This window comes from Anopheles maculipalpis, chromosome 2RL (assembly GCF_943734695.1).
Source record: "Anopheles maculipalpis chromosome 2RL, idAnoMacuDA_375_x, whole genome shotgun sequence".
Taxonomy (NCBI): domain Eukaryota; kingdom Metazoa; phylum Arthropoda; class Insecta; order Diptera; family Culicidae; genus Anopheles; species Anopheles maculipalpis.
This window is the reverse complement of record NC_064871.1, coordinates 54,543,683-54,568,931: the sequence shown is the minus strand read 5'-3', so window position 1 is coordinate 54,568,931 and position 25,249 is coordinate 54,543,683. Positions and strand designations below refer to the sequence as shown.

General features: G+C 40.9%; 2 protein-coding genes across 4 annotated transcripts in view; one reads left to right on the top strand and one right to left on the bottom strand.

Annotated features, from left to right (window-relative positions):
• The window catches only part of LOC126557215 (DNA replication licensing factor Mcm5), a 296,187-nt gene that overhangs the window by 142,981 nt on the left and 127,957 nt on the right, over nt 1–25,249 (bottom strand). The window lies entirely within an intron of this gene.
• Nucleotides 13,410–16,791, top strand: LOC126557669 (vesicular glutamate transporter 3). 2 transcript variants are annotated; one of them, XM_050213523.1, is made up of 3 exons: nt 13,410–13,482; nt 15,135–16,456; nt 16,541–16,791. In XM_050213523.1, exons 1-3 carry the CDS (start codon nt 13,410–13,412, stop codon nt 16,769–16,771), a joined length of 1,626 nt encoding a protein of 541 aa, XP_050069480.1. In that variant the 3' UTR covers nt 16,772–16,791. The 2 variants fall into 2 exon arrangements, with proteins under 2 accessions (XP_050069480.1, XP_050069481.1); XM_050213524.1 differs by lacking the exon at nt 13,410–13,482 and adding an exon at nt 13,792–13,881.

Below are 25,249 nucleotides of genomic sequence, written 5' to 3'. Positions count from 1 at the left end.
TGCGTAAAACCGCTGTGCGTTTTGGACATACACGAGCTCCTGATTTGGGTGAGTAATCGTACACTGTAGGCTCTCCTTCTCTGGAGCTTGTTTAACGCAACCACCGGCGTTGGGCGACGGTCAGTCGATTGTTGACAATCCGCGGGCTAGCATCGCCGGTGATCGTTCGCGTCCGCGTAACTAATCCGACCGGCAATTTGCTGTGTGGTTAAAAGGTGGTGATTTTTGTTGTTAGTAGTTGGCGATACTCACTGCAGCAGGTTCTTATTTGTGTAGGTAATCTTAGCAAGCGTGTGATATAAGCAAAAGTGCGTATTGTTGGCAGTTTTTGTCGCAATGGTGACCCTACCCCAGCTTACTGTGTTTTAGGGTGAAAAACATAACCGCGTTTTGCCATCATGATAATGATCCTGAGGATGGAAACTGAGCTTCCTCACCTGTGCAATCATCGGTAGAATCGGGCGAATTAACTAAACGTGTTTAGTTATAAGTGGAAAACGAATTATGTATCGAAGGTGGTTCGCGATAAGAAGTATGTACTTCTAGACGATTCTTGCTACTTAACTAAAGCGTAAAATCAAATCGTCGATGTGACTCAACAAAACTGCCGTTCTTGGTCGTATACTATTTGACCCATGCAACCCTCATGGAGGTATGGTTTTGGTTGTATCGAAAGGTTCTACATAGTGTTGTGTTTTTTGCATTTATTTGATAGCGAACCCATTGTGCTCGTAACTTTGCTGATGACAGCAGTTTTGCAAACATGTGGCCAAGCTGTACTCAATTTTCAAACATGTGCAGTCACAACCATTGCAGTATTTGGGAAAGAATGCACCAAAGATGGAGGAATTGACGAGGAAATCCTTTCTTTTGAAGTGATCAGTGAGGATCGTGTACTATGAAGGAGATCAGTTCGTAAACCATAGAGGAATGCGTTGTTAGTCGCACGCAAGGAAAAACAAAATCAAACTTAACAACAAGAATTCAAATTCCTGTTCACTTCAATAACTTGAGTATCACTCTCTTGTCGCTTTGTGGATCCATTCCGTACTCGTGTTCCAGAGATTTGTTTACTTTAATAAAATAAAAAATGCTTTCGTTGAGAACACGTGTCCGAACGGCACTGCCGTCTTGTGTACACAACTGTGCTCTTTAGGTCAAGTTCAACCGGGTTAATCCCAGAATGAGATTTAATTAAAAAAAAAACGGATTCATTTCAATTTCGTGAATTCCTGGCCATGAACTTCCGACAAATTGTACAACAACTTGGCAGACAACATTGAAAGTTGCGGGCCATGTTACTCGCGTCGTTGCTCATCTGACTGACATGGTTGATAACATTTAGCGAATGCTTTGGTCTGTGAAATGGAAATGGATTGCAACAAGGGTGTGTGATAAGAGAAATACGGAAGGGCGGTAATGCCACAAACGACATATGACTGTTATCAGGGTGCTGATAGGATAGAACGGGAAGCTGAACGCATGTTCATCGAATCGAACATGCATTAGAAACGTTACGTGGGGAGGGGTTCAAACTTTGTGTAAACGCACAATAGAAAAAAAAAAAACACACACACACAAACAAGCGCACTTAAATTAGCGTAGGAATTGATTTCACGATCTACAATTAGGGTTCCGAGTGCTGAAATTTATTGGAGTTTTGTAGAAAATTCTACAAGGTGCTGGGACCGGAGTCTCCATTTTTTAAGGCAAAGGCCGCTCTACTTAAGTATGCAACTGTTCCGAGCACCTGAAGATGTGATCAAATATATTGTCTACAACTTTTATTTACTTATGCTAACCCTATAATCTGAATTATATAAAAAAAAGCTAATCCTACAATAATGTAATGCCATTTTATTGCATGTACGATCAAAAACCTGTTTTGATTATTAGTGAGGTTAGCTCTGCAACACACATCCAACATGCCCAGTTCATTTAAAAAAAAAAATTAATTAAGGCTTAGGAATCTTTTTGCCCAATATTTTTGTTTTTTGGCTCCATTTTTGGCTGTATTTCATGCTTTTTTCACAAAACAATCGTTGGAGACTAGCTAGTTCAAGCAAATAAATAAAATAAAATTCATACGAACGTAGAAATGTTACCTAGTTAATCTCAAAAAGCCTTGGAGAAGACAAACGATCGATAGACACCTTTGTGAAGGTGTTGTTGTTATCCTCGTTTGATGTATGCTGCAACCTTGGGTAGTCAGTCGAAGGATAACTTCTTCGTCTACTTTTGGGCATGTTGGGCACGAGAGTGTCCGAATCACTTTCAAATATCATTTGCAATGTACGATCACAATAGCACACTTCCACCAAAACGAAATATATAAAGAGGTATTGTTTTTCGCTAAGCTTATCGTCTTGGCGTTGCCATTACTAACCCACAAATGGTCATTAGCTTTCGAAGGGAAATTATCCTTCAATCACACTAGATTCACGTATGGTTATTGTTTTGAGCAGTTTTCTCACGGCCTAATGCACGGTCTCATAAAAATGTTTATGTTTTTACCTTTTTATTATAGAGTCATCCATAAAAAAACGCCTTCCCCGGCACCACGTTGTTTCAAGCCGATAAAATCAAGAACCGCCCAACGGTGCTAATTAGCATGCAGCCGGCCGGTTTCCAGTATATCAAGAAAGTACCTCAGCAACGTTTTCTACGTTACGTGTGCTTCTCCTGGGCTAAACAAACAAGTTTGTTGCTTTTTTTGTTTTGTTTGGCCAACTCATCGCCCCATCCGCATACATTCATTTCTTCCTGTTCCGCAGGGAGGAAAATGTGACGCAATTTTAATCCGCAAAAGCGCAGCACGGCTAAAGGGAATGTGAACTTCTTCTTATCGGTTCCATTTGCCTTGGTTGAATGGAACTGTTTTGTGTTTTTTTTGAAGGTCAACGCGTCGATCGTGCATTCGTTTGGTGCTGCAATAGTGTTTCTCTTTCGCTTTCGATTCAACCACGCAAATCCCTTCGATGGTGTGTGGTGAAGGTGCTTCCGATCGGTGCTGCCATGCTAATGCTATGTAAATGTGGGAAAAAAAGGAACCACACAGAACGGACAAAAACCGGTATCCGAAGCAGCAGGACGCGCAACAATCGAAAAGCGTCCGCGAACCGTGCCCGCCACGGCACACCACACCACACGGACCACTACCGATATCGTTGGCATAAGGTGGTGCGGTGTGGAGCCGGTTCGTGAATCCGATGATGATACGCATTTGGAAGATTATGGTTGCAATGTGATTTATAGACGTGTCGGGTTCGTAAGCTCCGAGCGTCTTGTTCGTGTTGTCGGGACAAACGAGGCCACAAAACACTTGAAGAAATCAAACAAAAAAGAATGCTAAATTCAGGCTAGTGTGTTGTAGTGTCAAATGATAAGACTGATGATGATGCAGAGGGGCGGAGAATGGTACCAAAACCGGCCGGTGTATGTGTCCTCCTCCGTTTCAACTTCTGGAGCATACGCTAAATAGGCGTTTGCGTGTGGGTTGTCCGTAAAGTGACAGTAAAGTGTTTTGGAAGTAGATTGTTGACCGCTTTATTATTGTGCAAAGGACACCCCAATCAAGACGACGGTGACGTTTTGGGGCGTTAAATGACCAAACTAAACAAATGATTACAATATTTTCTACAATGATTTTGTTCAAATATTTTCTCTGTTCTTTAGTTTGCTCCAATTAATGTCAAACAAGCTTAAGTGTGTCAACTTGGTCATATGGTATCAATGTGGGAAGTACAAGAAATAAAAGAAAAACAAACCATTTTCTTACCCAACTGTTCCATTAACTCCTCTCGATAGTAATTCTGGTGGCGTCTGTTAGTCGGCGGCGGATGAGTGTAATGTTTTGCATCCCCATTTTTTTTTGTTTGTTATTGCTCGGGGAGTAACCATTTCACAACTTTGTTCCAATGATTCGCATGTGCAGGAGACCGCCACATATGCAATAAATCATCCCTTTGTTTGTTCCCTTCCCGTTCTGAACTTGGGTGGAAAAGCCTTTTTTTCCGATGATGCGTGGTGACGACAATTCACACCCCACTATTAATGGTGCACGCTAAAAGCCGGTTTGTCTCTAAATCGTTCCAGTCGGCACGACACTAATCAGCTAGGTACATTTGCTAAGATTAGTCGCAGTGTCTATCTCCAGGTGATGATCGCGCTATTTTATGATCAAGAAGCTTCCGCTGGAGGAAGGGTGTGGAAGATTCGCGACTAAACGATTACACCACTTGTGATGGATGTTGGATGAATGATTCATGGTAACGTCATTTTACATAATTTTTAATCGATTGCTACAAATTAGCGGCGATGGTTTAACAAGGAAAGGAAAAAAGTTCGATCTCTTTGATTAGTATTGAAGAATGTCTCAAAATAGGCTGCTAAAGTGTTGAAATATCGATCGAATTCAGTATGTTTGAAGTAATCAAAAGCATAAAATTAAGTTCTTCTTTTGAGTTCTTGAAGTCTAACTAATTTTAATTGATGTACGATGAAAATAAAAAAAAAAACTTCATTAACAGATGTCGTTCGAGGAGTTCGAGGGAGTTGAATAATTAAAAATTACTAGTTTGTTTGTTGACTGTAAACTCACCAAAATATTCTTCTTCGTGGCCTAACGACCTGTTGATATCACGCAGTTGATTAGTCAGTCCTCACAACGGGGCGACGTTCCGGATGGAATTTTAATCCCGATCCTGCCATGTGAAGACTGACACCGGTGTTACTTCTACTATAAGGTCCACAAATAAATAACGTGCGTTTTGAAATTGATGGGACCACTGTGGACTGTGGCACGAATTTGACGTTTACAAACGTCATAAATCAAGTTCGGGAATGACATTATTAAACTCATCAAAGGGGTTCCTGTACAGAATCGTGACGGGAGACGAGAAGTGGGTTTTGTTCAGCAATTCTAAGCACACAAAATCATGGGGATCCCCCGGTCATACCCCAACATCATCAGCTTGACCGAACATCCATAGCTCGAAAGTTATGCTGAGTATTTGGTGGGACCAGCTCGGCGTAATCTACTACGAACTACTGAAACTGGGACAAACAATGATTGATGATGAGTTTAAGCCGAGCACATCACGCCACGACAAAGTTATTCTGCTGCATGACAATGCTCGGCCACATGTTGCGCAACCTGTGAAAAACTACCTTAATACCCTCAAATGGGATGTTAAAAATGCCAGCAGTAAAAATAAACTTATGAAAAAACGGCCGTTATTTATTTGCGCACCTAATATAAGGAGTTGACCGATATCTACGGTAAAGTGACTGCGTTTTTTCGTTTTTTTTTTTCTGGTCTCCCACTCCTCGAAGGCGGAAAACGCTGGGATGTCCTTTAGTTCCGCCGTCGTTGCAGCTTCTATCTCCTCGATCTCCTCGATAGTGTCAAAACGTTGTCCCCGAAGCGGCCGTTTAAGCTTGTTGAACAGCCAGAAGTCGGCTGGTGCCAAATCTGGCCACAATATGAACAATATGAGTGCCAGTTGTTGCGAAAAACTCCCTAAAAATAATGGCCGTATTGGAGGGCGCTTTATCGTGTTGCAAAAACCAGCTGTAGTTTTTCCACAAATCCGGCCGCTTTCGCCGGATGGAAGTTCCGAAAGGTCTTGTATCGTCAACCGACGATTGTTGACCACCAAATCCTTGTTTTGGACGACGTGGGCGTCGTCGGTCGAGGTGGATTGTCTCCCAGGATGGTCCTCGTCTTCGACCTTCGATCACGGCCGTTCTTGTAATCGCTGTGTATTTTTCTTCGACATAGATTCTTCCCCGAAGGCTTATGGTAACACCCGCAATGTTTCCGCAGCGTTTATTTCATTGCGCAAACACAATTTGATACATGCGCCCTGCTCCACAAACTTGGACATGGCCAATATGGACAAAAACACTTGGCGCAGCACTGAAAACAAATTGTCACTCCTAGCCGGGTTGATGTTGTGACTTGAAACTGTCAAAAACATACATATTGACAAACGAAGAATAAAAACAAGCGGCCTCTTTCGGCGCGCGAAATTTCACATCCAATGTCACCTTACTTTTCGGACACAGTAGCAATGTTTAGCTCTATTCAGTCTCTATATTTTATAAGCTTGTTGTTTCTTGTTTCCTTAACGCAGGTCCGGATTTGAGCCTGGTCGTATAAGTACAAGCAATCGATGAAGATACCAATGAGCTGCAAGCTGCTCGGATATCTTTTATGCCGAAAAAAAGAGAAAAGAAATTCAAATGGAAATGGAAAATCATTTTTATTACTTATACCCAGTTCAAAAAGGAATCCTACTTATGTAATTTCGATTATAGACTAAGGACTTGATCTGCTTGGCCAATTAATATAGACTTAAGGATATTGATCATATCTAAGAAATTTGTTGTTACCATCTTAACTTTCATGAATTGTTGTTAAACAATAGTTTAAAATTAAATGAAATAATATAAAATTCATAGAGAGCTTATTGGAAACCTCGAAATATCGCAATTATTTTTCGATACCTGGAAGGACTTACTTACTTATCAGGCGCTACAATCGCTTTGCGGTCATGGCCTGCCGCAGCAGAATCCGGAACCGCTCACGGTCCCGCGCCGTCGTCCTTGATGGCGGATGATTTCACGCCATCCTCCCACCTCAATCTGGGCCTACCACGCCTTCTCTGTCCGTGTGGACGGCCTAAAAGGACTTTCTGAGCTGGATCGTCTGGTGCCATGCGTATAACATGGCCAGCCTATCGGAGCCTGGCGAGCCTAATTCGCTGCACGACGGTGAGTTCGTCATACAGTTCATACAGCTCGTCGTTGTAGCGGCTCCTCCATTGTCCTTTAACACATCTTTCTCTCGAACGCGGCTAAGAGGGCTTCGTCTGTTCTGGACAGGTACCTGGAAGGACACTACGGCTAAAAACTATTGCTTAGAATCATCCTATGATATAAATTGCTATATGTTCTTCAAACAAATTAACCACTCAAGTAGCTGTTAACATGACAATAGATCAGATTAAGCGTTTTTAAAGATTTTGTATGCGTTAGCATACGCAGCAATAATCACTTTTGCTTTGTACAGCACTTTTGTGACCAGCGGATTTGTTGTCAGATGATTATTTTAAATCAAATTCCTTAAAGTAGCTTCTTTTAACATTCCCAGATACCATAACATGCGTTGATTGTCTTAATTTACAGGCTACAATTAGTAGTACAAGCACCGACGGTAGCAATGCGCTATTATCATGTCAATTCCACCGATTTAGTTGCTTCCTTGCACAACACTGTCGATTACCACCGACCCTATCACTACTGAGAACCATTTTGCTTTTCAAAAAAACGGAGTAATTTAGTTTGCTGTGATCTTTTCCCACTGTTCGCAGCTAATTGTGTTCCAATTGTAGTGATGTGCCTTGTGTCCACTGCAATGTACATAGTATGGTGACAGTTAAGGGCACCGGTACCCATTACACGTTGTCAGCTGTTTTGTGTTGGGTCCGTTTTAGGTGCATTACCTTGCAAATTGATTGTGTCTCGTCGCGGAAAAAGGTACGGAAGTGCAACGTAACTGAATGCCAATTGGCGGAGCTTTTCAAATGAAACGCAGGTTACTTTACCCTCTGTTGACAAACATTGAATTTCGATGCTTACCCCGGGTGAGTGAGTGAGTGAGTGATCGGCCCGGATCGTATAGTGCGGTAGGCAAATAGTAGCTGACACGTGAGTAACGGTCAGCTGCATAATCATCGCGGGCGCACATATCATTGCATTTAAACGATGTAAACACAAGGGAATGTATTTCACATGTGGGAGACGGTAAATGGGAAGTACAAATGTGTAGAATTATCATCTTTCGGAACCGTTCTCGAACGATTCACACGCACTGACTGGATCACCCTCGACAGGAATGTTGGGTGCCGTGCTGCAAGGCAACTCGTGATGGAACGCATTCTTATGTGCGATCTGCGGTTTAAACCCCGTGAGCGACATTTACGATGGGGCTTTACTTACAAAGTCAGAAATAGAAATAGGTTAGACTTTATGTTTTTTCTTGTTATTTATTTACTGTAGAAAAGGCTCTGATATTTAATTAAAGTTTTCTTTTTCAATTAACTATAATAATAACCGCACATTTATGGTCCCAGTAAGCTGATTCCCATCGTCTCATAGAATTCTGTTTCCAGGCTTTCCACATTCGTTAAAAGAGCACCTAAAAAGCTAAAACCTTTACTCGGGCAGGACCACACAACGGGTATCTCCGCGGGTGCGGATCGCGGGGTTTCGTATCAATCGATTTGTGATGACTTCTTAATCATTTCGCTCTTACGCGATTGAGCATTTTAATGGATTCAATTAAGAGCTCCGAAACCCTCCAGCGGAGAAGCACGCCGCTGCCGACGACGACCATCATGATGATGATGGTGATGATGGAAAAGATAGCGCTAATATCGTTTGTTTCAGCCTCTGTAGGCGTTGTGTCGGTGTGTTAAACTTTTGTTTCTATTTATGTGTCCCATGCGTCGCGATATGCGTCCGTGTATCGTTTGTCGATCGCGAGGTCATAATCATTTATGTCACATGCTTTTTGGAATCCCTTTTTCGCTCTCGAGCGCTCATGATACTTATGACAGTGGCCCCACAAACTTCTATTAATTGATACCATATTAAAGTGCTTATATCCAGGCCGGTTTCCGTGCTTTTAATCGCTCGCACATCCGTCAGTCTTTTTTCACAGCAATCTCGCCGTGCATATCATTGAGGTTGAGGTCAAACACATTGAATCGATTCGTTTGTTTTACGGAGGTTGCGTTGGGCGTTGGTACAGATTCGGTGCTTTGATCGATCCGGAAGAATTAGTCTCGACAGATAGGTTCTCGAGCGTAACGATACGCTGTATGGCGACATATAGGAGCAATATTATGTATGGTTGTGAAATCGAATTGACGAAGCTATCTTGGGATAATAAAAAAATCGGTAGTTAGTTCCATTTGGGGATCACGTTTATGACCCTTAGCCCCGAATGGGTGGATCGGCTCGGAAACGGCCATTCTATGAATGATCGAATGAAAATGCTTTGATATCTGACAGAAAGATCCTATTTTTTAAAAGCTTGTCTATTCATTTTATAGATTTTTTACGATAGATTGTAGACGTGGTTGAATAGTCAATCCTCACTACTAGACAACGCTTCGAACGGTTTTTGGAGAATTTATGGTTCTACCATTCCATGTGTTTCAAATTTAATTGTATTATGTTGTCTCCTGCTAGAAGACTTGAAAATTAATAAACGGTTGTTTAGGGAATTGAAGTATTTAGCGCAATTAATTAGAGCATACTGAAATTTTTATTAGTGATGATTTAAGAAATCACATCATAATGCAGTAAGTTTTTCCAGGCTTAGGCGGCGACTGAGGACATGCAGGATAAATGAGGATAGCAAGGATGGAGCGTTAGTATGGTTGGAACAGCACTTAGTAAATATGCAATGGGCAAAATGAGCAAAATGAAAATATTCCATGGGAGCCAAATTTCGGATGCTCGATATTGTTGTACGATCGTAAAATAACCGTAAACCTCGTGATCCTCTGACGAGGAAATGACCCGAGAGTCCAGTAATTCCTTTATACCTCCATAGCTTAGGTACAGGATTAAAAGTTAGATTTTTTGAATAAGACCATCGACAAGACGTCGTTTTATAAAATATAACCTTTATACAGAGCTATTATTGTTTAACACGATCGGTAGCAACTACAGAAGACTCCAACGGCATCCATATATTCTACGTATATTCTATACATTAACAAAAAGCAACGTTAGTTAGGTATTACTCTTAAAAAAGGTCATTTGTTTACTGTAAAAAGAAAAATTCGAAAATTCCGGCAGTGATGCCGTTAGATTCTGAGACAAAAAAGAGTTCTGTTTAGTTTTTGATCATCAATCGTTGATGATCAAACTTGTTGATCAATCAATACAAGTGAAGCTATCTGTCATAATTTCCAACTTATTAGAAGAAACTTATTAGTAGAAAAATTTATATAAAAATCAAGTCCATCTTTACGCCGCTACCGGACGCTATCGTTCTAATTTTATTTTTATTCATTAATTTTAGGTATGACGGCTTGAGCCGTATAGTCAACACCGCATGTGATGACAATGTGTATAAACTAGATTAAAGGGGCATTTCTTCCCTGTTTTTTTACCTTATCCCGGGCATGCTCGGTTGTGGGTGGGTGTTGAGTGGGTGGTGTGATGTCCTGGTCTAATTTGGTTGTTGTCAGTAGATGTCTTCATTGGTCCGGTAGTTTTGGTGCGGCTGTTATATTGATGAGGGTTGAGTATGTTCAGTTCGGCTATTGTGGTGTGTTGTGGCTATCATTTTGTTGACCTCATGATTTGCGGATCTGAACTGTAACAAAACAAGCAGAGTTATTTGAACAGCACAAACATGGATTCACCTGCGTGCAGTGCAGTCCAGCAGTGACAGTCTAAGCTCGCTCTAGTTAGCGTCCAATCTAAGAGTGATCGACAAGTTCCATCCCGCATCAGCAAGAGCGACTCGAGAATGAACCTGCCAAACACCCCGAATTCAACGCCAACGCTGTCAAACCCGTTGTGTCAAAGCTGGACTGGATTAGAGAACACCGTACTATGGAATACGCCTTCCTCCTTTTTACGGTAGAGTTGTAACCGTCCTCGAGTACTGTTGAGCCGCCAACGTATTATCCGTGGCACTACAAAAAACACATAAAACAAAGACAAGATGTAACAGAAAAAGATTTTCGGATTGGAAGGATGATGGGGATTCGGAATCCTAGGACAAGATCGTTATCTTTCGCGAATCCTAAGATGAGCCTCATGTAGGGGAGGTCACTGGTAGCCAACACATTTATAATTTCAGTACCCGGTCGTCTGCCGACATTCTTGACTGCGCTCAACAAGGAGGGTCTTGCGGCTTCAAACTTCACGCAGGACCACAGAAAGTGATCCAAATCGTGCAATCCGTCCACGCAGCCACATCGTCCTAATAACCTGCTCAAAATCTCTTTCAGAGCCTCTAGTTCATCTGTTCACACTTTCTCCACTTAGTTTACATTATCTTTATGACTGCAAGTCATAAAAAATGGCGTGAGACGCATTAAATCGTATTAACGTGGTGTAGTTTCCCTACGTGCTGTTGCAAAAGTATTCCAATTTCTACTGTAGCAGGCCTAGCAGTCCAGGATAGAAATCTTTTCCTCGTATTATTTTAGCTCATGCCAGCATCCGTTCATTCCCAGACGATCGGTTTCTACCATTCTTGTACAGTTTGTATCAGAATATCTTAAAGCGACCGCATTAATCATATAATACTCCTCGGCCTTGTGTTTGCACTTCCAAATAAAGCGTTACGGACGATATTAAACCCTGTTCAACGATTAGAAATAAGACCAACTGTTCCAAACTGCAGCTTAGCATGAATAGATTTTGCAATTGGTGGTTTGCGAACTCGCTATCCTTGTGTGTGAATAAGAGTTGTGTGGTTAGTTTTACTCTTAAGAAGAACCCCATTTGTAATGACTACACTCTTGCGTGCTCTCGCGTAATTAAGGATATAGACGCTATTCTAGACTCCTCACACCCATTCCATGAGCAGTACGGTAACGCTATTGACAAATGACATCGGCCATTTGGTTTTATATATCCTTTGACCCCTGATTTTAATAGATCCTATCTGTTTAAAGCAATTGTGCTAGTCCGATCTACACTGGAATTAAATGCTATAACATGATCAACACATACAAATAACTGATCCGCCCGCATTGGGACGAATAAAAAGAAACGCTTGTGATTGAGAGCAGCCTCCATTATATGAGACCAGACTTCTACAGTTTATTTGGGTTTACAGTAATTACACAGGCGCTAAGAGGTAGCACAGCAGCAGTTTTCGTTGCTAAATTTATGAAAGGTGAAACTGATGCACCTGAACTTCTGTTAAGAGTAAATTGTTATGCTCCAACCCATGCGTTACGACAACGTAATTCTCTGTTAAGTATATACCGTGCGAGATCATACAGAGCGGCTTATGATTCATTTTTAGATATTTGTTCAGCTTTTAACAAGTTTGATCGTTTTTTCGGTTTTGATTGCAAGATAGCATAATTGCCTACTCTATCCTATGCTTTAATTTAAAGAATTGCAACGACCCTTTTACGTGCCATCCAATTTATTATAATAACGAAATATAGAAAGATCATTTTCTTCTTATTGGCGCAACGATCTACTAGATCACGTAGTCCATCGAATGGCTTTCTACACTTCTAGACTAGACCATGTATCTGGATAGTCAGTCCTCACTACGGGGGAATGATCTCGATGGGATTTGATTGCAATCTTGCCGTGTGAAGACCGGTTCCTTGTGAAAAAGAAGAATAAACTTTGTGGACTTTGTCCATGCAAGGGCAGTCTTCTTAGGGTTGCAGCGCCAAGAAGAATATATTCTGATTCCAACATCCAGAATGCCTTCCCTGGCCGTTCAATACGCTATAGAAGTATAAAGGGTTTCATAGTATCCTCATTCGCAGATGAGATATTGTTGACTGTTAACAGTTTCGTAATAAACTCAACGCTCTTTTTAGAAAAATAAATTTGACATGCTTAGAAATGGGTGGGCATATTAAGTCTTGTTAATTGAAAACTTTCGATCTTATTAACCAAAAAACGCTTTTCTATTTCACTTCAACAGATAAACATTCATCATTCTGCTTGCTGTCGGAAGACTGCCTAGCCGCTAAACTTCAACTGCCGAGTGTCCGCTAGAACTCAAATAGCTCAAACCGTCGTTTGCTTCGTTGCCGCATCATCCCGCGCAAGTACCGGTTCGCCCTCAGCCCTACTGTCCATAGGTGTTGCTGACGGAAAAGTTGCGAATGCTTTAAGGCAGTTCGTTGCTGCACACCAACCGAGCGCCAAGTGCAACAGCTGACAGCGTGCAATTTTCGTATGCGGGCAGAAAGCGAAAGTCGTAGTGAACCAGAGTGCACGTTACCAGACGCTGAGGTCGAAAGAGCAAGCTTGTGGCCGATGGCACAAAATCGACTGCCGGCAGTCTTACGGTGTTTGAATCGCCGATTCATTCTGTTTGCTTTGGAATAGTTGATTATTTCCTTCATTATTCTTTCTGCGTTGTTAGGTTTTGTTGTTGAAAATTTAAACTTTTCCCTCATTTGGCTTTTATTACCTTGCTTTGAAGAAGTGTGTATTCGAGCAAAACCAGCCTTTTATATCAGCCCGTTGTTGGGTTATGAGATGAGCGGATTATTTCCTACGTTTTATTAGTGTTATTGGTTCGTTTCTCAAAATATCCGGTACGTGTCGGATTAATTTAGTTAGATTGTGAACGATAGGGAACCGTGTGTCACCGTAGTATCTCTCCCACAATGGATGAGAAGGAAGTAAACTTCTTGCCGAAGCCAAAAATGCCGAAAGTGGGATGCTTCCGAGCGATCTGTGGTAAGTTAAAGCTTTCCTCCTATGTTAATGGTTAAACATATAGTTGTCTATCTTTGGAAGTGGTACAAGGTCAAAATTGATATGATGCGCCCCCGCCATGCATCCTTTCATATGTGTTTTGTGTTACATGTCAATCTGCATTCTCATTTCGCATCCTTTCATCCATCCATTCAGCACACGATAGCTACTGAACCATCCGAAGAGTTCCGAAGTGGGTTGCAATGAAGTGAAGAAGTGAAAATACAGGGCAAAACAGAGAATCTGTGTGCACATCTTTTTCGCAAACATAAAGTGCCATAAGCAAAGGTGGTATAATTTTGCCAGATAATAGCGGCATTACTTACTGAATCCCTACAACTGGTAAAATGGAAACAGAACGTATACGTATCCGCGACAAAGGTTAGCACGGTTTTGTTGTATTTTAATATGAAGAGTAGTTTATTGGTGGTGTTTTTGAAGCTTAACAACATAATCTACTGCTGTTGTTTTGCGCATGATTTGGGCTTGGGAATGCACTAACATTTAAACTGATTGCCGATTGGAATGGTTAAGTGGGAACATAACACGAAAATTTACACGACTGATGTATTTATCATCTATTTTCTGGTAGCTGTTATACAAATTTCACTCGCTTAATTTACTTTCTAACTTTTTTTTACTAATTTTATGATTTATTTACATTGCACAGAAAATTAGAGTCGTTATATCCATCCACATTTCTGTTAAATTGTTGAACAATACAATACGACCACTAATCAAAAATATCTTTATAATGGTACTTTTCACTTATAAATTGACTAAAGTTATATAAATTTAGGAAAGGAGCTTTGGTATAACATCCTGGCGCTAAATGTTAATGGGATAGTACACTCTGATGGCAATTCAATGGCCTACAATGGGGAAAACTTTCGCCCTACAAACCGATATAGCTTGTGTTACCTCCGGCGGTATCCTGCTGATCGATTCACAGAAGCAAAGTCACATTCTTGAAGAATTAATGAACAACGTTTAAATCAAGTGAACAATTTTCAGTTACGATTTCTGCCAACTTTGAATACGTGGAGCTTAGAAAGTTGAAACATTGAGTTTAATCTTTTATTAAATTCGTCTAAATACCTATAGCAATGTAGTGGTTCCTCATACGTGGATATGTTAAGGTGCAATGTTGCCATCAATTCCCTCTTCATATCAGCTGTTCGATATCTGATTTCGTATTCCTTGCATTCCTTGAAAAAAAATATTTTTTTTTATTAGTTTATGTTTAGCAATTAGACTGGACTAGTTGAGTTTGGTACAGATTTCGCGACCAATTTCTGGGAGAGCCTACGGTAAGCCCTAAGTAAAAACAAATTTGAAGAGCTTACAGAGTGTACTAATCTCTTAAAGGAAGAGGTTTCCAGGGGATCAATTTTAATTTCATTGATCGCAGTAGAAATTGAGGTCACGCTTCTCGAGTAGACAAATTTTTGTTCATTAAAATAGATAAATGGTCTTATTGCTTTGTTCAACTGTATTCCCGGGGTTCTCACAGGGAATGTTGTATGTTTTCCGGTTTTAGTTTGACCTTGAATTGTTTGTTTTGAGACGATCACATTGATCCGCAGTCTTGTTTTAGTATACATAATAATGCATTTTCCTGTTCCCTCCCCTAGATCGCATCCCGGCCCGTTTGGTGCTATACTTTCTGTCGTGGTCCGGGTTTCTGGTGTCGTTCGTAATGCGCAACGACATCAACTTTGCCCTGGTGGCAATGGTACAGGATCCCAGCTCGAATGCTACCGGTAACGATCACTGCAACACTTTGGCCAGCTCAATGCCCAGGCTGGAAGAGGGTGACGATTACAACTACACGATGGCGATGGCCAACGCAACCACAACCGTACTACTGGACGGGCCTGCATCAATCGATGACATCAAGTTTGACTGGGACTCGACCGTGCAGGCAGTGATTAAATCGTCCTTCTACTGGTGTTACGTACTCTCGCAGGTGGTTGGTGGTGTGGCAACGCAGTATTTTGGCACCAAAAATGTGTTCGGTTGGTCCCAATTCCTTACCGCTGCTTGCAGTTTGCTTATTCCGCATGCTGCCGACTTGCATTACGGTGCCGTAATCTTGCTGCGATCGGTGCAGGGTTTCGCCAGTGGGCTTACCTGGCCGGCCATGTACGCCATCGTGGGCTACTGGATACCGCCAGTTGAGCGGAGCCGTTTCATGAGCAGCTTCCAGGGCTTCAGCATAGGGATAGGCTTAACGTACCCATTGTGCGGGTTTATCATTGCTCATTTCGGATGGCGTCAGGTGTTCTATACGACCGGTACGATCGGAATGGTTTGGTGTGTGTTCTGGTACCTGCTGGCGTACAACACACCCCAAGAACATCCACGCATTACGCCGGAAGAGCTGGAATACATCGAGCTGAACGTTAGCGAGGACATCAAGAATGGACAAGGGATGCGTGTACCGTGGCGACGCATCTTCACCTCGATGCCAGTGTGGGCCATCGGATTAACCACGTTCGGGCGCATCTGGGTACACTACACATTCATCATGTCCGGACCGGAGTATATGCAAAAGATCTTCTGCTTCGATATACAGCAGAATGGACTTCTTTCCGGTGCGCCATTCCTCTGCTCTTACCTGTCCTCCGTACTGTTCTGCTATGTGGCGGATCTGCTGATGGATCACAAGACGCTAACGCTCACCAACGTTCGCAAACTGTTTACGGCACTGTCGCAGATTGTGCCAGGCGTACTGGTATTGCTGGTGGGCTATCTTGGCTATCAGATCGTGACCGTACTGATACTGTGGTTTGTTGCGGTAACGTTTATCACGGCGTCCTATGCAGGTGCGATGGCAAACATCGTCGACATCGCGCCGAACTTGGCCGGACCTGTGTTGGCTTTTGCGCAGACTATCCACATGACCGCATCCTTCCTGCAGCCACTCGTTACCGGCTTCATGGTGACGGATTCGGTAGGTTTTCTTGAAAATTCGTATCTGCGCGCAAAATATTTTACAGCTCCTTTTCTACGGGTACGATTCATTTTTTTTTTTCAGCAAAACATCAATCAATGGCTACACGTGTTTGGCGTATCGTCGGTGGTGGCCATCAGCACGTATCTCATCTACCAGGTGTTTGGCACGGCAGAGATTCAATCGTGGAATTATCCCGTTCCCGATCCGGAAGTAACGTCATCGGATGATTCGGCCGTGATCGCTAATCAGCCAATGATAAAGGTTGAACCAGGCCTTAAGTTTGACGACGAAGACGACGAAGATGATGATTGAATTCCTTCCTTTGCACACTCGTGACATCAATTAACGTTTAAAATTCAGTTATACGTATAAGTAACTGATTGGATGGGATGGATGGGATGAGATGAAACAAAAAATTCCACTTAAAATGTAACTAAAACTATAGATGAAGGGCGACAAAAGAGATATGTGATTAATTTAATATTCATAGGAGACAGTAAGAGGAAGAGAAGAGGGAGAGCAATTCTCGAGGAGTCGGATGTGAAATGAAACAGGAAATCAGGGAAAACTTAGAACGTGGAATAGCGTGTGTGTGTGTGTGTGTGTGTGAATGGTTGATTGTGCGTACAGCACGTTGTGTATGTGAAGGTAGGTTTGAAAAGGAAAATTGGCACCAGATCGTGACAAGGATCACCGGAACTATACTAAGTGAAACTGAAAAATGTAAAACCGGCACGTATAGGGCGTATAATTGACCAATTACCCGTAGCTTGGTGTTCCATCTAGCATGATGTGAAGTTTAGTTGATCTCTAACCTGAAATTTCTATTTGAAGAAGATAACGATGATTATTGAGCACTAATGTGATACTAATGCGGAGGCGGCCCGGTGGTGTAGAAGACAGCGGCACCGGTCTTCAAACGGTAGGACCGGCGTTCAAATCCCATCCGGATCGTCCCCCCGTAGTTGAGGTTGAGGACTGACGAACCAACTACGTGGTATCGACAGTCTAGAAAGCCATTTCGATGGCCGGCATGACCTTAGAGGTCGTTAAGCCAAGAAGAAGAATGTGTGGTACGAACATCGTTTTGAAATAAGTACGAGTCGCTGGCTTTCTCCACAAGCATCGTACCAAAAAGTACGATGCTTGCGCCAATACAGACTGCAGACCCTTGCAAAAATTACGGTGAGACCAATTTGATGGTACGACTGCGCGGTCTCTTCGTGGATAACAAAGACTCTTGGATGATAAAGACCCTTCAACCACGAGGATCAGTGCCTCAAAAGAGAATGTTTTTCGCTTAACTGACTCCCGTGCAGCAGCAGCAAATCAGCCTTTTCTTTTAAAAAATATTCAATTATTTCAGTTACGTCTTCGTGATGTCAGATGAAGGCGTATAGCGATGTGTCTATAAGGTTGCCAAGTTAGTTGAAAAATCTACTGATGCCTCTAGATGGAACATCCTCTATATATTGGTGCTCTTCAATTATACCGATGCCGGTTCGATATGTGTACGTTGAATCGATCGAGTGCATTAGCAGAACAGTGAAGGAAAGACAGTTTTATCGTTCGTTTGTTTCTTAGAAAGTGACAAGAAACAGGTAGGAGACAGAGAGAGTGTATGAGCACACACACAAGTGTATGAGCAAAAGTTAGAGTATGGATTAATGTTCATTAAAAGGTGTGGATTCTTTCTTTACATTGCCAGCAGAAGAGAAGATAAGTTTATGTTTAGACAACTTAAGAGCTAATACTAAACGATAACGATTATTTTGCCAACGACGTGCATCCGTATGATAGCTTTGGTTTCAGTTTTGTTTGTTTTTGTTTTCTATCTCTCTCTCGTTTCTTTCGTCAGTTATTATTTACTGTGTGTTATTTTTACATTGAAGCTTTAGCCATAAGTTTGTTTTTGTTTAGCACGTAGCTATTTGTTCAGCAACCAGACAGCATTATAGTTACTTTTAGTGTAGGATGCACCGATCAGTGCACATTAATGGATATCCACAAGCAAACGTTGAATGAATAAGAATAGGAATAATCGGTTGAGTTCTGCTACTTGTTAACACATTAGTCGATCGGTCATTCGTCGTTGTCTTATTGTTGCAATCTTTTTTGCACCGACAATAAGCAGTAAGTAGTTCCATAATATCAAATGCCAAGCGGGAAGGCGTAGAGGACAAAAATGGTAGAAGACTTACATCAGCTATAGATGTATTCCAAACCGACCTACTCCCACTTTCTCTTTCTATCTCTTACCATCCCTTTAACGGGGACACTCTGTTAAACTATACGTGCCTATATAAGAAGAAGCAAAAAGAAAAGGGAGAGGTCCATCATCCCTTAGGATAAAAGTATGCTGGATGATACTTTTAAAACGAAAATAAAGAGTAAGGAACGGTAGAATAAACAACCCTATCCGTTGCATTAAAACTTTCCGCACTAAAGTTAAGACTAAAGAGCTACCACTAAACTTAGCCAAGTTGTGGACGTTAAGGTAAAAAATAGTAATAGTTTCTTCATTACAGTTGATCACAGTTTCGAACCACTACGATACACACAAACGTTGCACCCATTAATCTTCGAGTAATCGAGCAAAAACTAAATAAGGCGGAAATGGCACTCCGTTGGTGTGGTGTCGTATTGTTGATGTTGGATGCAATTTGGCATAGTATGTGATCTCAGTCGAAAAAAGAAGAAAAGTTTCAAGTCAAATCGTCTTGAAGAGTAGAAGCATCCATCCGGATTCACTACCTTACCTTACACCTTATGAATAATAGCAATAGCTAACGATTAGAGTTATAGCATCATTACGACTAATCGTTTGATCCGCTAGCCTGGGAAATGAAACTAAAAAAGTGTATAAAACCAACAAGAAATCGATACAAGCAAAGCAAGAGAGAGAGAGAGAGAAAGCGAGGAAAAAATATATAAAATCATTGCAAAAAAACATAGAGCACAAACCGAAATGCACATGTTGCTGTGAGAAAACGAATGTACTTAACCTGATCAACTTAATGGAAAATATACGAAAGAAACAAATATGACAAATAAGTATTTTTAAGTATAAAGATGGGTAAAACTCACGGACAGCTTTTGATCTTCAGCTGACTCCCTAACCATCTGGACGAGAATCAGCACAGCAGCCCAACCCAACCCACATAATTTAATTTGTATTTTTTGTATTGTTATACAGTTGAAAACTGTATTCATTAATGTAAAATAACAACGAATGCAATTCGGGACGGTCGGGAGCGAAGAGAGCGAATGATAACAACTCCTTCGTTGACAACAACTATCAACGAGAGTGATTACTCTTTTTACTAGTCGATCGGGTGCATATAGGGTGCACCGTAATAGTGTGTATGATGCCATCAGGCCCAGTCTTCAAGCTAGATCCAAGTACTACAAAATTCCATTTATCCACAAGTAGAGATATGAGGCATTCTGGACTATTCTGGAGGTAAGGGAAATGATTAAGCAGTGGATCATTAACATCGAGAAATGGACACAAAATGGCATAAGGCACTGAAGATATCCTGATGAATTCCCATCCCGCTAAACATCAGAGTAGCTCAATGATACTGAGTAAGCATCGTCTCACATCTGAAGAATACCTTATTCATCTCTAAGGATGCATACCTTAGATTTGCTGTAGATGCTAAAATGTCTGGGGCTCCTTGTGAACCGTTATTATTACTATTTGCGTCATAATTGTTTGCCTCAAGGGCTTACATCGTCACAAATCAAGAGGAAGAAAGGCGGAATAAAGCCAAGACTTTTAAAATAATGGCAGACAGTAAACGGGATTGAAAAGTGCTGTGGGATACTGGCCGATTAAGGATTAAGGTCATTAAGATCACATACTAAATTGAAATCAAATAGCGCGCGCACCCAATGATCATACTGGGCTTGCCGTGTGCTATGGGAATAGATTTGCAGAAGTAGGCGTACTCGAAAGCGGTAGGATGGGATGTTAATACGGACGACATCCAGTAGTTTGGGGAAATCGATGTTAGAGAGAATGATGATGCAAGGAATAACTTTCGAGCATGGCTATGGTGTACAAGATCGCTGTGAGGCGCCTAAACGACCATATTTATATCGACCAAACCTAGCAGTTGGCACCGAACTGGCTAGAGAAGAGTGGCAATATGGTCGTTTAGGCGCCTGACAGTGATCTGATTAAACTGACTTTGTATCTTTTCTGATCCATTGCTTTAACTTCATTGTGGCGATCAGACGACAGAGGCATAGGACTGGATTGCGCAACCTCCGACGCCATTCGCACGATAAGACCCAAAGGTTTGTTTTCCCGCTCGATTACCGATTTGAGATGTGGCTCAAAAAACCATTTGTCATCGAACCACACTCCAATGAAAATTGATAGACAGAGTAGGCTCTCAACGTGAATCTACCAAGAGTAAAACCAAAGTAGTTTTTGGTTTGTTGTTCGTGTCAGATATTACAAACTAATTAAGCATTGACTAAAATGGATAAACCAAGCTCAGTAGGCATTTGAAAAATATGTTCAAAAGCTGGGATTGATGGGATTGCAGCGTTAGTTGAATACAAGCTTCGATAATTAACAGTTAACCTGGTGTAGTGAGGCTGGTGCGTGATATCTAACAGTTCAGACAATATCCGGTAAGTGGTATAAAAGCAGAATTATTCTGCACTGAAAATTTAGTCTGAGTGAAACACTTGCCGCGAAAGGTTAAAAATTGTACTGCACATTCATACAACGCAGTATGGAGTGTTAGAACATCCACATTTGCTTCTTTAGCTCTACAATCTCGAGAGGTGACGCCAGCCAATTTTGGTTTCCTTGACTTCCTTAAGACGACCAGTGGGACCAAGAAAACTTTCGGACACTCCTGCAGCAAATTAACGCCCAACGCTCCAAACTTAAATTAAAACACTATGGCGCAGTGCAGGGGCACATGTTTAGGTAAGATACTAAATGATTTTGTATTTTGTTCCGTGATGTGATTTTTGTTGTTGTTACTTGAAGTTTTGTGTTAAACGCTCAGTTTGCAGTTTGCGAATCATTGATGCCACGGTGCCGCTGTTTTTCTTTTCAAGTGATTTTGCTTTCCTATTAACTTTCTTCAGCGCAACATCATGCTTTCCATTTTCTCTCCTGCTAACCTTTGCTGCTGCTTCGTTAATGATGAGATATGTATGTATAATTAAAAATATTGCTCTAACAATGGAGTGAGTGAGACAGTAATTATAATATATTCGCAAATATATATTCCGGTAACTGATGCTTCCGTGATTCCTTGCAGTTTCGCACTGCGGCACCACACGATTTTTTCGCCGATTTGTTTTAATACATATTTGCCTCCCAAGTACTGATTGCGGTTTTAGCTTGATTAATTTCTTCGTATTTTGTTTTAAAACTCCATTCATGATATCCGATCACATCGGTAAACATTGTGGAACGTTGTTAAAGTTTGGCCTATGCAACATCAATCTAAGCTGAAGTTTGCAATGCTTCCGTCACAACAAAACAAAACATTCGGTATGAAGAATGAGAGTAAACTGAAGAGTTAGTAGCAGAATCTCTGACTGACGAGTAAATTGAAAGGGATGGTAAAATGACCACCCGAATGCTGCCACAAAGCCCTTTGTTGGCAACGTCTCCGCGTCTTTAATTTCTTTTCTTTCACCACGCTAGGATTATTGGAAGAAGTTGAAGGAAAAATGGCTATTGGGATTGGGATTTACGCTACATCATCTATAATGTTTTCCACACCGGTTTTTTTTTCCTACAACACAGGGCTTTTTTGTGTTTACTACTCATTTGCTGCGATAAGTTTACTTTCCAATTTTGCGATTCTCATGTCATGCGTTCCTTACGTCAACGTCTCGTCCAAGCTGTTCATTGCTATCTTCCTGTTTCATTTTGTTCACGGCTAGTTCCCGTTCGATGAAGAAAATTTTCATAAAATCTCTAATGTTAACTCTATCTCCCGTATAATTCCTTTTTTTTGTGTTGCTCTTGTTCCGCTTGCAAATCCCTCTGCAGCAGGGTTGGGGCACTGGTTTTTGTGCATTAGCTTGTGTCATTTGTGTTTCTCTTGTTTTGCTTTGTTTCTGCTTTCCCGGCAAGAAAATCTTACTTTTTTCCTACCGTCATGTCATTACAACTGTGTCTTTTTTTCTTCTCCATCTAAATATATATGTTACTGTACTGCTTTCACGCCTAATTTAACTAAACTACCACCGATACCATCACTTGATACCAGGATTAGGTGACCTTAAACACATTTTAATAAATTTTAACTTTTGTTGCAAAAATGGAAAATAAAAACAAAAACTTAGAAACGGTTAAAAAAGTTTTCAAAAAAATCTACCATTCCTAGAAACACCTGGTGTCCTGATCAATTGTTATTTGCTCTGTTAGACACAAGCCCAATAGAGATGCTCTGACCCGTTACGTATTGCAAAAACCTAATACTATGCCATTTTTTCCTCTTCTATCGGTTTTTATCATGTTTTTCAAAACACAGTGTGACACAAAAGGTGCGACTGATTAACGTCTTTTGTTGGAAAATATTTGTATAGAAAATGCTTCCTTCCCGCGCTCATTTTTCTATAGAATTCGGTTCGGCATCGGCGAAATTTTCGCACACGTTCGACATTGCATGAAAATGCATTCTCGTTTGCTATCCGCTTGACCATGCTTAACAATGCTCATGCAATACGGGGTTTTACGGGTCATTTTTAAACACGAACAGCATGATTTCATTTCTGTAAAGCTATATTTCAACTTCCGAAGATTTCCAAGCAGTTTGTTAACGCTTTTCCGGTGTTTTTTTTTTTTATTCTCAAGCCAATCATTGTTACCAGAAACGAATAAATCGAACTTCCCATCGATGGCAGGACACTCGAAGGAATGGTTGCCCGATTAAGCGAGTTCTAGTTCGGTAGGAAATTTGAAAGTGTAGGACGTTACACTTCAGTTTTACAAATCAAAGGACTATGTTGTACTGTTTGTCCTTTGCGGAAACATTTAATTACTTTTCGGAGTTCTACGGACACCACGATCGCTCATTGCCAATGGTTACAGTTCGCGACCTTGTAAGGCGGAAGCTATGTATCCTCAATTCCTAAAGTCGCTTTATGGAGTCCTACTTCCTTTTAACAGTTGGAAGATTGAACTTCATATAACTCACGAGACAAAAGAATTGTGGCTGTAAATAAATATAATACACCCATCAAATTAATTCATGTGGCATGAGAGACTGGTGGGCGTGGTATGAGAGGTATGTCGAAATAAAAGTCTACAAAAAAGAATTTTACATCCGCGAAAACGAAACGCTCCTTTGAATGTTGAAATAGCCCTTTACGGCAATGAAAAGACGCCTTTGCCATTTTTAAAAGTGACTAATAAAACTCCACCTCCTCTCGCAAGTTTGCTCATTCGCTAGGTTGTGTAGTGTCCTGCTTGCTACCGGTTTCCTTCCTTCCTTTTGCCCCTTCTTTTATAATATCATTTTCTTTTTACGTTTTAATCTCCTGTTACAATATAGTTCATAAGTATTACTATTCCATTTATGTATGTATATATCTATGTTTATGTATATATTTATAAGTATTAGTAAGCGTCATTGATTTGTTTCATCCAAATGTACTGCACTCCACCTTCTCACCGTGTACTGTGGACGTCTGAGTTCGCGAACGTCAGACAACAAGGTTGTTGGAGTTTGGCTGCGGTACAAGCGACAGTACAGGGGACACTGTTATCTCCTCAGCTTTGTTGGCATCAACATCATTCGTAATCATTCATTAAGGTTGTAAGGTTTATGGTGAATTGGCTACTTGCTTTCAATCAAAGTATTTTGGCACTAACATTATGTTGGAACGTTTTGTATCCTCTACTTAGTGTGGTAATGGCTTTGTTTAGTACATATTCGAATATTTAAACGTCTGTATAAATAGTAGTGTAATAACTTCTGTAATCGGGGGTTCGTTTAGCTTTTTTTTAATTCAATTTTGGCTATAGTGGGAGAAGGGAGGAGGAGGAATGGAGACTCTTTTTCTTTTTTGTTCCTAAAATGATAAATATTATATTTATAATTGGTTATGTTTGGTGATCTCCGTACGTTTTTTCCTTTTTTTTGTTTGTTTTTGGCACATTCCGCCAGAATCGTACAAAAAACTGCTGTTGCAGTCACATTGTCCATTATTTACTCGTACACGTACTCGATCGTGCGCTATAGATTTTCCTTAGTTTTGGGCAATTATTAATGATTCACTTACAAAACGTATCTGTAAGAGCACATTATATCCTCTACATTTATATATCTATGCATGTATATATATATATACCGCTCACATTGTTCTACTACCGACTACATCATTTTAAAGACTGTGTGTGTTTTCATATAAAAGCTTTCTGTTTTCTAATTAATCAACCTTCCACGATTCTGCTACCACGATCTCAACAAGAGGGCGTCAACGACGACTTGTCGACGGACGTTATCGAGCGAAGAGAAGACAATAAAAAATTTAAACAACACGATTTGTTAAGAACTAGAAAGATGTTTACAGGATCAAGTGCAGTTTCATTCATCGACAAGTGATTTTTTGCTGGGTTAAACGCATCGAGCGATCTGTGCTGTTTTTGTTATCGCGATTAAATGCTCAGCACGCTTCTGCTATCTGCCCGCTTTATAAAATATTCCGCCACTGTAGAGCCTGTTCTCCCAGAGAAGGGTGGCTGCTGTAGTGGAAAGGTACGTTTGTTTCTGTGTTTTTTTTCTTCTTCTTCACTTATAT